The sequence below is a fragment of the Dictyostelium discoideum genome, assembly GCF_000004695.1.
Source record: "Dictyostelium discoideum AX4 chromosome 5 chromosome, whole genome shotgun sequence".
Lineage (NCBI taxonomy): Eukaryota > Evosea > Eumycetozoa > Dictyosteliales > Dictyosteliaceae > Dictyostelium > Dictyostelium discoideum.
The window spans coordinates 4590702-4604791 of record NC_007091.3 but is presented as its reverse complement, the minus strand read 5'-3'; the positions used below and the strand labels follow the sequence as shown (position 1 = coordinate 4604791).

Genomic DNA, 14090 nt, shown 5'->3' with positions numbered 1-14090 from the left:
CATTTGGGAAATGAAAATTGCTTTATTTTAATGCCAGTTATTTAATTTTCTTATTTTCATTTTTTATTTTTTTTTTGGAGATTTTCACACCAGAGAAACCTGATCTCTTTTTTTTTTTTTTTTTTTTATAAATAATTTAAAAAAAAAAAGAAAAAATATTTTAATAACTAACAATTGAATAAAATATTTTTAAAGCTATTAAATAATGGATGAAAAAAAAATAAATTTAAAGGTTGCCAAACTGTTATTATTATTATTTTTTTTTTTAAAAAAATTACCTTGAAATACTAACAATAAATAATTTAATTAGATTTTTGTAGGTGGAGACTCTGGAGTTGGAAAGAGTTCTATTATTAAAAGTTTTTTAGGGAAAAAATATGAAAATAAAACTCCAATGGACTATTTACACCAAAAAGAAATTGATTTCAAACGTCAACATATAATATTAAATGTTTGTATTTTTTTTTTTTTTTTTTTTTTTTAACAATTTAATAACAAAAACAAATATTATTAATTAAAAATATTTAAATGTATATATTAAAATATAGATCTGGGATATTCCAAATAAAATGAATAATATAAATTATCCTTTAAATATATTTTATAGAGGTGCTCATTGTTGTTTTTTATGTTTTGATTTAAATAATTTAACATCATTTGAAAATCTTGAAAAATGGTTAAATGATTTCTTATTATCATCAAATTATGTAAATGTTCCAATAATTATCTTGGGAAATAAAATAGATTTAATAAATAATAAAAATAAATATAATAATAATAATAATAATAATAATAATAATAATAATAATAATAATAATAATAATAATAATAATAATAATAATAACAATGAAATTATTTCAAAAGAAAAAATTGATGAATGGTGTAGAAAACAACAAGACAAAATTAATAATGGGAATTATAGCAATCCTTATTTTTGTAGGATTCATTATTTTGAAACGTCAGCTAAAGAATCAATAAATATTCAAGAATCATTTATAAGAGGTATTGGATTGGCACTTCAATTTTATAAAGGAAATATTATAAGTGATCCTGTTGTTTTTAGACAACAAGAAATAAGAAATAAAAAAATTAGATTTTGTTGGTGTGTAGATGTCTCTAATTGTAGTTATTAATTAGTGTTAAGAATTTAATTAATAAAATAAAAGACGAGTTGCGTTTATATTGTAGGTCAATAATCAATCCAATAAAAAAAAAAAAAAAAAAAGGTTTTAAATTTTTTATTTGTTTTTTTTTTTTTTTTTGTTTTTATTGTTTTGCAAACTGAGATCTTTTGATCAACTCCAAAAGTTGGAGATATCTGTACATGATCTGATCTGGAGTTTTATCTTGTATCTTTGTATCAGAGAGTGATTTCCAAATTTCATTATCTACAGTACCTTTTTCTTTTACTGTGATTAAAATAATTCTATCTTCTTCTCTTGTCCATTTAATTAAAATTCCATCGACAATATTTAAATTATCTGATTTAATAATTGTTTCTGTACTTAAATTATTAGTACGTTGTTGTTCATTTTGTTGTTGTTCATGTTGTTGTTGTTGTTGTTGTTGTTGTTGTTGTTGTTGTTGTTGTTGTTGTTGTTGTTGTTGTTGTTGTTGTTGTTGTTGTTGTTGTTGCTCATATTGCTGTTGGTTATATTGCTGTTGTTGTTGATAAAATTGATATTGTTGTAACTGATATTGGTCTTGTTGTAATTGGAATTGTTGATTTGTAATTGATAATGAAGAGATTGGACATGGATTCATTTGAACTGGTGAAGTTTCTCTTGTTGTTGAAGTTGAACTATTATTTTCAATGATTGGATTATTAATATCTATAGTTGTTGAGATTTCAATATTATCATTTAAAATTTCAGTTTCATTATCACCAAATTCATAATTATTTTCATTACCACTATCATTATTACTATTTGTTGAACTATTTTCATTATTATTATTATTATTATTATTATTATTATTATTATTATTATTATTATTATTATTATTATTATTATTATTATTATTATTATTATTATTATTATTATTATTATTATTATTATTATTAGTAGAATTAAATTCTAATTGTTTTTGTCTTTCAATTTCATCTTGTTCCATTTCTAATTCTAATAATCTTTGTTGTTCTTGTTTTCTTTGTCTTTCTAAATTTCTTTTCTCTTTTTTTAATTGTCTTCTTTCGAATAAATTTTTTTTTTCAACTTGTTTTTCACGTTTTTCATAAAACTTTTTTAACATTGCAGGTTCTTTCCAATGTAAATAATCTCTAGAGATGATATCCCATTTCAATCCATGTATTTTAATTGCTCCATCCAATTTCTCCTCTTCTTCTTTAGTGAATTTAGCACCATTTAAATATTGTTTCAATTGATTATTTGCACTTGAATGAGAGAGTAAATTTTTATAACGATGAAATAATTGATCATCGGTTTTATTTGGAAAGTAACGTTTTTGAATGATTCTCCAATTAAAGGTACCAAATCTTTTCACACCCATAAGGAGTAGTAGATCCTCGCCGCCAGTGAATTTCAATTGATTTAATTTCACATTACGATAATTGTAAGACTCTGAAAAGTGATCTTTGAAAATTGATAATATAATCTCCATAGTTTTAAAAGATGGTATTGGATCCTCTACGATCAATTCATTCAAATAGGGATAAAGTTTAATCGCTTCAGAGTCGAATAGCTGCGAGGTAACATGTGGTACCAATGCCTTCTTCACTGATCTTGTAAATACCTTTGATGGTGATTCCATTTGTTGAAATATAATTTTACTATAAATTTGATTCTCTACATGTTTTTGATGATAATTAAATAATTGATCCAACATTCTCTTCACTGAATCAATCATACCATTATGTTGTACCATATCAGTTGGTGGTTTTCTATTTACAATATTTCTATAAGTACTATAATATTTTTCAATATCATCATTATCATCTTCATTATTATTATTATTATCATCTTCATCATCATTATTAATATTATTATTATTATTATTATAATTATCCTCATCATCTTCTGCAGAATCAATCTCTTTAATTGTTGATGATGATGATGATGATGATGATTGAATTTTCTTTTTTTTCTTTAAATTTAAATTAAAATTTTCAGGATTTGTTTGAATTCTCATTAAAAGATAAACTTGAATTAATAGTTGATAATGTTGAGCTATTTGAAGTTTAACCTCTTGAATTTGTTCCAATGTTAAGGTGAAAATAGAATTTGATGTTGATTCATGATTATTATTATTGTTATTATTATTATTATTTTCTATAGAATTATTACTATTATTTGTATGATAAAGTTTTCTTTTCTTTTTCTTTGAAAAGTCATCACTACTAGAATCACCTTCTTCATTATCACTATCTACAACACCAACACCACTCCCACTTCCATTACCATTACCACCACCACCCTCTTCAATATCACTATAATAAAAATCTGAATCATCTGAATCATCTGAACTTGAATCTGATTCTGAATCACTACTAAAACCACCATTAGTTTTCTTTTTATTCTTTTTAAATTTTGATATTGTAATTGATTGTCTCTTCTTTCTTTTCTTTTCTTTTCTTTTTTCTTCTTTTCTTTTCTCTTCTTTTCTTTTTTCTTCTTTTTTCTTTTTTTTTAATTTATTTTTTGATAATGATGATGATGATGACGAAGACGACATTGTATTAGATGAATTTATTGATGAGGATGATTGTTGTTGTTGTTGTGGTGGTGTAGTTATATATAAATTATTTAATTGAGTACCATTTAATGTTATTGATGATAATTTCTTTTCAATTTTACTATCAGGTTTAAAATTTGGATCAAAATCTGGTATTGGTGAAACCAAAACTGAATTTGATATACCAATAAAATTTTCAATTGGTAGTATAAAATCATTTTGTTGTTGCTGCTGTATTGTTGAAGTTATTTGATTTAGTGGTAGTGGTGCAATTACTTGTTTAAATTGCTCTCCTAAATTTAAATCTAATAATTTAAAAAAACCATTTTGACCATTAATCTCCTTTGCTTCATTCTCTAAATAATCATTAACTAATGCTGCCATTTCATTTGAACTTTCATCATTTTCACCATCATTATTTAAATCAACATAACTAATATCATTGTCATCATCATCATCATCATTATTATCATCATCATCATCATCGTCATCATCTCCTTTATTACTATTATTATTAATATTATTATTATTATTATTATTATTATCACTTTCATCACCAATATTATTATTATTAATATTATTAGCAGTATTATTATAATCATTTTCATCATTACTATTATGATCTTCATTACTATTATAATCTTCATTACTATTATTCTTTGAAGTTATATTAGTTGAATAATCAATATTTTTATCATTATAAACATTGATATTATCTTCATCATCATCTTCTTCTTCTTCGGGAGGAATATAATCTTCATCGTCTTCTTCCTCAAAAATATTAATATCACCGAATCCACCCGATTTTAAATTTGTTATAAACTGTTTATATTCATCATTATAGATATTTGTATCTAAAAATCCAAAATGATTACTTTGACTGAGGCTTGTTGCCTCTTCCAATGGTATAGTTGAAACATGAGTATCAAAGTATGCATCCAATTCTTCAAAATCTAAATTTTGTAATGAAACATGTGCTCTTGTTCTTCTTGATACTTTTTCATTACCCTTTACAAATTGTTCAATATCTAATTTATTTGGTGATATTATTGTTGCTGTTGTTCCTGTTGTTGTTCCTGTTGTTGTTATTGTTGATATCTGATTTGATTCTTCATTATTTTGTCGTTCATTAGTTTTATTATTATTATTAGTAGTATTAATGTTATTGTTAATGTTGTTGATGTTGTTGTTAATTACAGGAGTGGTTGATTGTATTTTAAGTTCATCTTGTATCTTTTCTTGCTGTTTTTCTTGCTGTTTAGGTGGTATAATTTGTTGTATTAGTTGTTGATGTATTTGATGTACAGGTGATTGTTGCTGCTGTTGTTGTTTTTGTAATAATTGTTGTAAAGGGGATATTTGTTGTTGTTGAGAGATTTGTTGCTGTATAGGTGATGTTTGTTGTTGTTGCTGCTGTTGTTGCTGTTGTTGTTGCTGTTGTTGTTGCTGTTGTTGCTTTTGTAAAGGAGATGTTTGTTGTGGTGTAGAATAATAAAACTGAGTGCTATTGTTAAGAGTAATATCGATATTGGGTGTTGGTGTTTGAAAGATAGTTGGCATATCAAAAAAGTTTAAAGGCGTGGTCGGTTCATCATTTATCAATAGATTATTTTCAAAACCATAGTTATTTAAAAAATTATTATTATTATTATTATTATTATTATTATTATTATTATTATTATTACTATTATTATTATTTTTATTATTATTATTATTATTATTATTATTATTATTATTATTATTATTATTATTATTATTATTATTATTATTATTATTATTATTATTATTATTATTTAACCCTTTTGCCGGTTTTTTTTTTTTTTTTTTTTTTTTTTTTTTTTTTTATGTTGGTTTCTTAGTATATTAATACTATTTGCAAAGTATTAGTTGTATCATTTAAAAATAAAAATAAAAAAAAAAATAAAACAAAATAAAATAAAATGAAATAAAACAAATGGGATAGTGGAAAAAGAAAAAAATAAAAAAAGAAAAAATAAAATAAAAAAAATGTGTTTAATAAAGAAAAAAAAATAAAAAATAAAAAATAAAAATAAAAAAAAAATAAAAATAAAAAAAAAAAAAAAAAAATTTGAAAATTGGAGGTAAATTTTTATTTTTAAAAAAATGGATATTTGTTGTCATTATCTTCAATTGTTTTTTTTTTTTATTTTTAATTTTTCATCCCTATTTGGAATTTATTTAAAACTAAATTTATTTACTATTAGATTTTTTTTTTTTTTTTTTTTTTTTTTTATTTATTTGATCATGATTTAATTTTAAGTAATTATTATTTTTATTATTTTTATTGTCTATATTATTTTTAAAAATAAAAAAATAGAAAAAAAATAAAAATAAAAATAAATTAATAATAAAAATAAAAATTGTGTGTGTATGTGAATTTAATTATTAAAAATATTAACGTACCCATATTGTTCAATGGAAAAGTAAAGGACGTTTTTAAAAAAAAAAAAAAAAAAAAATTAAAAAAATAAAAAAAAAATAAAAAAAAAATAAAAAAAAATTTTGATTTTGTTTTTTTTTATAATTTTAGTTTTTTTTTTTTTTTTAATTTTCATTGACGTTTTTCCATTTATTATATCTATTTGGGAAATTATCTATCAACCAAAACACAAAACTTTTTTTTTATTTGTTTTTTTCATTTTTTTTTTTCATACTATCACCTATTTTTTATTTATTTATTTTATAATTATTTCCAATAATAAATCATTATAATTATTAGATAAAAAAAGAAAAGATCTAAATTTTCTTTTAAATTAAAAAAAGAAAGAAAAAAAAAAAAAAAAAAAAAAAAAATGTTTTATAACAGAAAACAGTCAAACACATTTGAAAATGTGTCAGCATTCGCAAGCAAAAATAAAATTAGAATTTTAATTGTAGTAGTACTAGTAATTTATTTACTTTCATTTGTATCATTTAAATCGAATATTGAAAACAATAATAATAATAATAATAATAATAATAACGCCAATAATAATAATAATGCCAATAATAATATCAATAATAAAAATATTAAAATTAATAAAAATACAATTCAACAATGTAGTGAAGAACAAAGTACATGTGAAATTGATAATGTAACACAATATGATTCAGCAATTGTTGTATTAGGATATTCATTACATTCAGATGGTATGCCAACACAAATTTTAAAAGAGCGTGTTGTATTGGCATGTGAATACTATACCAAATTGAATGATGTTGAAGGTGGTAAAACCAAATTAATTCTATCAGGTAAAGGTAAAGAAGAACAAAGTGATCCAGATAAAGCATTCAATTCAGAAGCTGAGGCAATGAATGAAATAGCTCTACAAAATGACGTCTCACCATTTGACATCTTGATTGAAAACAATTCATCCAATACTGCTGAAAATGCACGTTTCACTTTAAACTATCTTCAAAAAATTGGTGTTCAAAGATTATTCATTGTTACATCTGATTTCCATGTTTTAAGATCACAATATATTTTTCAAACTGTTTTCCCACCGTAAGTAAAAAATAAATAGATAAATAACAATAATAATAATAATAATAATAAAATTTAATACTAATTAATATTTTTTTTTTATTTTTTTAAAAAAAAAAAAAGTGAATTTGATTTAATATTTGTTGGAGCACAAACACCATTAAAAGTACAAAAATCAAAGAGAGATAGTGAGAAAATATTATTTAAGAATGCAAAGAGTGATTTGGAGTCGATTGGAGCATTAGAGATACCAGGTGAAAAGATTGAAGGATATCATCCATATCGTAATTTACCAAGATGGAGAATGATTGAAAGGGAATTAAATTTAGATAATAGACAAGTTGAAGGTAGTAAAATGGCTGATTATGGATCTAATCAAGGTTTCTTTTCAATTCAATTGGCACAGAAATTCCCAGAGGCAACAGTGTTTAGTTTTGAAGGTGAAGCTATGAACGAATATAAATCAGCCGCATCAATACACGAGAGTAAAATCAATGAATTAGGCCTAACCAATAACTATCTATGCAAAACTCGTATACTTCCATCAATGTTTGAACAATTGACACAACAATACAATCATCTCTACGAGTACCAATTTTGTTTATCAATTTTCCATTGGTTCGATATGAAAACTCAACAACATTTCGAAGATACTCTATCCAATCATTTAATATCATCACGTACCACTTTCATAGAGTTACCAGAGGCAATGAATTACAAAGGTAAGGAGGGTCAACATGCATGGAATCGTGTTAACATTTGGTATGCCAATCGTACCGAAGATGAAATACTCTATGACATTAGAGAGAAATATAACATTCCAAAAATGACTTGGAAAACTTTAGGTGCCATCCTTCATGAAAATAATACTGTTAGAAAATTAATTAGAGTTGATGTTAACTTTGAAAATGATATTCGTAAACCATTACAAAAATCAACTTTAATTCAAGATATTTATAATTGTGGTCAATTAATGCATTAATAAATTTTTAAAAAAAAAAATTAAATAAATTAAATAAATTAAAAATAAAAAAAGTTAAAAATAGTTTTAAAAAAATGTTTAAAAATAGATTTAGATTTTTTTTTTTTTTTTTTTTTAAGGTAAAATTTTACAATTTAATTTTTTTTTTTTTAATTTTTAATTTTTGATGGTGCCATTATATAAAACTTTTTAAACCATTGGCCAAAACCCGGCGCTTTTTTTATCCCCTTTTTTTTTAAATTTTGGTATTATTTTTTTAGTTGTGTAAAAGGTTTTTTTTTTTTTTTTTCCTTTTTTTTTTTTTTTTTTCTTTTTTTTTTTTCAATCAACCAAGTGGTCCAGCGAAGTGAAATGGTGTTATTTTTTTATTTTTATTTTTAGGATTATTAATATTGCATTTTATTATGAGTGTTATTGATTGTATGTTGGTTGTGATTGTTGTTATTTAGTTTGGTTTGGTTTGGTTTGGTTTGATTTGATTTAGTTTTTTTTTTTTTTTTTTTTTTTTTTTATTAACAAAATTTTTTTTTACCACCAGTGTTACTGGTACCTCCACTTCCTGGGTTTACAACAGAAGGTTTTGAACCACCCATATGATTTCTATAAATTTCATTTGCCATTGCCATGAAAGCCTCTTCAACATTAACACCAGTTGCAGCAGAAGCTTCCATGAATGGAATACCAAGACTATCGGCATATTCTCTTGCAATTGATGTGTTTACCAATTTTCTATCTTCGAGATCGCATTTGTTTCCAACTAAAACTCTACTAACGCCAAGTACTGCATATCTTTGAATTTCTTGCATCCATAATCTAACGTTATTATATGTAAGTTGATCTGTTACGTCATAACAAACTAAAACGCCATGTGCTCCTCTATAAAAAGATGATGTAATTGTTCTAAATCTTTCTTGTCCTGCTGTATCCCAAATTTGTAAATTAAATGTTCTACCATCAATAACTATATTTTTATTTTTCTAAAAAAAAAAAAAAAAAAAAAAAAGTTAGCGTTGGCTAAGGAGCGGAAGAAAAAAAAAAAAAAAAAAAAAAAAAAAAAAAAAAAATTGAAATTTTTTTATTTTTTTATTTTTTTTTTTTTTTTGAGAGAAAGAAAGAAGAATACAATATTTGAGAGTGGATAACTAAACTTACATAATCGACACTAGTCATATTTACTGAAGTCTCTTGAAAAGAGTTATCCTATATATGAATTGAGTTTTTTTTTTTTAAAAAAAAAAAAAGATATTTAATATTTATATTTTTTTTTTTTTTTTAAATCCATTTGACCATGAATTTTATTTTATTTTTTTTATTTTTATTTTTATTTTTTTCATGCTTTAAAATAGATACATACTGCAAATCTTAATAATAACGATGTTTTTCCAACTGCTGAATCACCAATTAATAAAATTTTAAAAACATCTCTGTAAAGTGTTGTAATAATTGTAGTTTTTATTTTATTTAACGTTTAATATTTTATTATTATTTTTAGAAAAAAAGAAGTGAGGTTAGTATTGTGTATCCTAAAAAAAAAAAAAAAAAATTTATTGTATGTGATTCACAGCGAACAAATTTGAATTGATTTTTTTTTTTTTTTTTTTTTTTTTTTATTTTATTTGATTTTTTTTTTTTTTTTTATTATTATTGTTTTTTTCGGTATGTGAACAATGTGTGTATGTGGTGCATGTGTGTGCATGTGTATAAGTATGATGTATGTATGAATCAATGTAGGGGTATGGGTATATATAAAAAGGGCGATTATGATATTTTCGGGTCCCCCCTTTTTTTAAAAAATTTATTTATATGGCCCCCAAAAACCCCACCCTCAAGGTTTTTATGAAAAAAAATTTTTTTTTTTTTTTTTTTTTCCAAAATTTAAAAAAAAAAAAAAAAAATTTCCTTTTTTTTTTTTTTTTTTTTTCTTTTTTTTTTTTTTTTTTTTTTCTTTTTTTTTATTTTATTTTATTATTATTTTATTTTTTTTTTTTTTTTCCACGTTTTATATTTGATTTTTTTTATATTTTTTTGTATATTGATTATTACTATTTGTTTTATTTACTGTTTTATTTTTATTTTAATTTATTTTATTTTAAAATTTTTTTTTAAAATTTTTTTTTTTCCAATTTTTTTTTTATTTTTTATTTTTTTTTTTTTATTTTATTTTTTTTAATTTTTTTTAATTTTATTTTTTAAAAATGATTGAAAAGTGTGCTTTATTAAACTGAGAGTATTATAAAAATAATGTTAAAATAATATTATTTATGGAAAAAAAAAAAAAAAAATAATATATATATATTAAATTATTAAAATTTTTTTTTTTTTTTAATCGAAAACTGGAACCTAAAAAAAAAAAGAAAAAAAAAAAAAAAAAAAAAGAAAAAGTTTGGGTTTTGTCGAACCCAAATAGTTAATATGGTTTAAAAAATTTTTTTTTTTTAAAATTTAATAAATAAATAAAATAAAATTATTTTTTTACTCTATTCATAGTTAATAGAATGGTTTTTTACAAAAAACCTTTTTTTTTTTTTTTTTTTTAATTTTTTTTCCTCTATCAATCAAAATTCCAATTTTTATTAACATACGAGATTTTGATTTAGGCATTATCTCCGCATATTAATTTTTAATTAAGATTCAACACACCAAAAAAACATTTTTTTTTTTTTTTTTTTAAATTTTTTTTTTATTTTTTTATTTTTAAATTTTTTTTTTTTTTTTTTTTTTTTATTTTTTTTTTTTTTGAACATAATTATTTTTATAAAACATATATTTATAGTCATATTCACTTATATTTAAAATAAGAAAAAAAAAAAAAAAAAATAATATAAATTAAGAAAAATGGGATATAAATGGTAAATTTCCTTAAAAAAATAAAAAAAATAGAATAAAATAAAAAGTTAATTAATTTTAAAATTTTAAATCATTATATATTTTTTATTTGTTTTTATTTGTTTTTTAATTATTATTTTTTTTTATTTATTTATTCAAAACTAAAAAAAAAAAAAAAGTATATTCTCATTTAAAGGTCAATTACCAGAAATGACAAAAAGGATAGAATTTTTAGGAGGAATAAAAGTATCAACAGGTACAATTAATTGTTCATTATATTTAGAGAGAGTACCAGATGGATCAAATTTAATACCAAGAGAATTTCATTTACTATTGTATGATGAAAAGCCAAAGAAATGTTTTACAGTTTGCAGGGATACAATCGTCGAAACTGATAGAGAGATGGTATCAATTCTAGAGAAAACCAATTCCTATAAAAAGAGGCAAACCACTGAAGCATTAATAAGCAAATATGAATTGGGTGATTTCATTATTAGAGTTGGTCCTATTGTATTCAGAACTGAGATTAGAGGTATACTGGTAGAAGTGGAATATACAGCTTGCTCAACACCCGTTACCTCTCCTTTCAATTGTACAAAGTTATTATCTGAATTCATTAATGGAAATTTAGGTCCATTCCCTGAACCAATTCAAACAAGTTTTGATTTTAGTGCTTATCCAACTTTACCAAAAAGTTATTCAGATCTTCATACCTCTTATCAATATGTAAATTTATTTAGAACTATTAATTAATAATACATTAATATACAACACATATATATGTATAGATCTACACATCAGATCACACTCCTTTTCAACAAATATATCAATTATATAATATAGAAAAAATACATACACACACAATTAATAGATTTGATTCCTTTACACTCTTTTTTTTTATTTTTTTTTATCATCTCACAACACTGTTTTTCCTTTTTTTTTTTTTTTTTTTTTTTTTTATATATATCACAACACTGCTTTTTTTTTTTTTTTTTTTAAATATCAACTTTCACTCATCTCCAATTCACCTGCAGTCCAATTCTCAAGATCTTAAAATCAAATCCAATTTACCAATCTTACGTTAATGTTATGCCTCAACGTAATCATTACTTTTTTTTTTTTTTTCCAACAAATAATCGAAAATTCATTATCGCGCTATAATGATTAAAAATTGATAAACAACAGACCCACCCCAATTAACAAAAAATAAAAAAAAATAAAAAAAATAAACAAAAATAAAGAAAAAAAAAAAAAACAAAAAAAAAAAAAACATTTTGATATTTGTAGAATTAGTATAAATTTCACGATGACTTTTTTTTTTTTTTTTTTTTTTTTTTTTTTGTTTAGAAAAATTTATTTAAACATTAAAAAATAAAAAAACTTTTTTTTAAGAAATATAAATATATTAATAAAAATCAAATAATTATTAAAAATAATATCTTTTTAATATACTTTTTTTTTATTTTTTTTATTTTTTATTTTATTTTTTTTTAAAATAAAATAATTAATTAATTAAAATGACAAATAATATAAATTTCCAAGAAAACTGGAAAAAAGTTTTTTCAAATGATGAATTACCACCATTATCAATTTCATCATCTGATGGTGGTAATAATAGTTTTATAGAAAATGAAGAAGATTACTTTAATTTTGATTTTAAAAAAGTAAATGAAAATTTATCAAAATTAGATTTAAATCTTTTTAATAATGATGATGGTTTAAACCATCCAAACAACAATAATACAAATCAAGACTGTGATAATGCTTGCACTGGTAGTGGTAGTATTGGTGGTGGTGGAAGTGTAAATGAGAATCTTTCTCAATTAAATAATATTAATAATAATATTAATAATAATAATAATAATAATAATTATAATAGTAATAATAGTAATAGTATATGTAATAGTTGTGACACCACTGATGGCATTAATAATAGTTCTAATAGTACAATTACAAATTCAAATTCAAATGATATCACTAATCACCATCACCATAGTCATAGTACTAGTGGTAGTAGTAGAGGTCATCATCACCATCATCATCATCATCATAGTCGTAGTCATAGTGAAAATAATAATTATAGATATAGTAATAGTCACCATAATTATAAAAAAAAAATACAAGAGATTGAAAATTTAATTGATATTATATTTAATAAATTTTCATATAATAGAGATTACTATTACGATTTAAATAAAGAATTTGAAAAAATTCATGCATTATCAGATTTAAAATATATTAATAATAGAAAGAAGTTAATTAATTTTATATTATTAAATGATATTAATAATTTAAAAGAATATTTAACAATTGAAAAATTACAATCTATGGGATTCAAAGATTACACTCATCAGAAAATACCATTCGATGAAATGAATGAAATATTTAAATATATAAATTCGGAAAATGAGTTGGTTAGGGTACTGGTTTCAATTGAATTTATAATTTATCATCAAAATAATCATAATCATTCAAATAAATCTGAATATAGTAAATTCATTGCAAAATTATTTTTTGATATTTCACCAATCGTTTTCTATTGTTTAACTAAAATAAATTCAAATCAAGATTATCATCATCATCATTCTCATTTATGTGATAAATTTGATTTTAAATCAATTTTAAATCATGAAAAAGTAATTATAATTATAATTTAAATTTATTTATTTATTTATTTATTTGGGAAATTTTTTTTTTTATTTTTTTTTTATTTATTAATAGAAACCTTTATAAAAAAAAAAATAGGTTGATGAATTTTTTAAAGATGATCCAAATAGTGTATTTACAAAAGAAGAAAGAGAAAAAAGATTAAAATTATTTAAAGGAATTGGTTTTTCATTAGGCTCAACAATTGGTAGATTTTTGTCAAGAGAAAAAAAGTCTTTTAAAATACTAATATCATAATTATTAAAAAAAAAAAAAAAGGTGACTCAATTGTATATAAAAAAAAAAAATTTAAAACACACACTGTTTTATTAATTCTCAAAAAAAAAAAAAAAAAAAAAAAAAATAAAATTGGAATTCTAAAAATAAATTTTCAATCTAGATTTCTTTTTATTTTACAATAATCAACTTTTAGATATTTTTTTTTTTTTTTTTAATTATTTT

The 14090-nt window shown here is 21.4% G+C and overlaps 6 protein-coding genes across 6 annotated transcripts; 4 read left to right on the top strand and 2 right to left on the bottom strand.

The window, feature by feature from the left end:
- Positions 1-205: 205 nt before the first annotated feature.
- Positions 206-1133, top strand: DDB_G0290827 (Rab GTPase domain-containing protein; the record flags this gene model as incomplete). Its single annotated transcript, XM_001134505.1, has 3 exons — positions 206-232; positions 311-451; positions 549-1133. 3 exons carry the CDS (start codon positions 206-208, stop codon positions 1131-1133), a joined length of 753 nt encoding a protein of 250 aa, XP_001134505.1.
- A 133-nt stretch (positions 1134-1266) lies between these two features.
- mybO (hypothetical protein) lies at positions 1267-5250 on the bottom strand (the record flags this gene model as incomplete). The annotated part of the gene is made up of 1 exon (XM_630438.1): positions 1267-5250. One exon carries the CDS (start codon positions 5248-5250, stop codon positions 1267-1269), a length of 3984 nt encoding a protein of 1327 aa, XP_635530.1.
- Positions 5251-6503: 1253 nt separating this feature from the next.
- On the top strand, positions 6504-8156 carry DDB_G0290785 (hypothetical protein; the record flags this gene model as incomplete). The annotated part of the gene is made up of 2 exons (XM_630437.1): positions 6504-7195; positions 7298-8156. 2 exons carry the CDS (start codon positions 6504-6506, stop codon positions 8154-8156), a joined length of 1551 nt encoding a protein of 516 aa, XP_635529.1.
- A 512-nt stretch (positions 8157-8668) lies between these two features.
- rabG2 (Rab GTPase) lies at positions 8669-9326 on the bottom strand (the record flags this gene model as incomplete). The annotated part of the gene is made up of 2 exons (XM_630436.1): positions 8669-9133; positions 9309-9326. 2 exons carry the CDS (start codon positions 9324-9326, stop codon positions 8669-8671), a joined length of 483 nt encoding a protein of 160 aa, XP_635528.1.
- Positions 9327-10991: 1665 nt separating this feature from the next.
- On the top strand, positions 10992-11735 carry med20 (hypothetical protein; the record flags this gene model as incomplete). The annotated part of the gene is made up of 2 exons (XM_630435.1): positions 10992-11005; positions 11162-11735. 2 exons carry the CDS (start codon positions 10992-10994, stop codon positions 11733-11735), a joined length of 588 nt encoding a protein of 195 aa, XP_635527.1.
- Positions 11736-12499: 764 nt separating this feature from the next.
- On the top strand, positions 12500-14090 carry DDB_G0290839 (hypothetical protein; the record flags this gene model as incomplete). Its single annotated transcript, XM_630434.1, has 4 exons — positions 12500-13070; positions 13107-13618; positions 13728-13836; positions 14062-14090. Coding segments are annotated over 4 exons (1221 nt in total), but the record flags the coding sequence as incomplete, so codon positions are not given.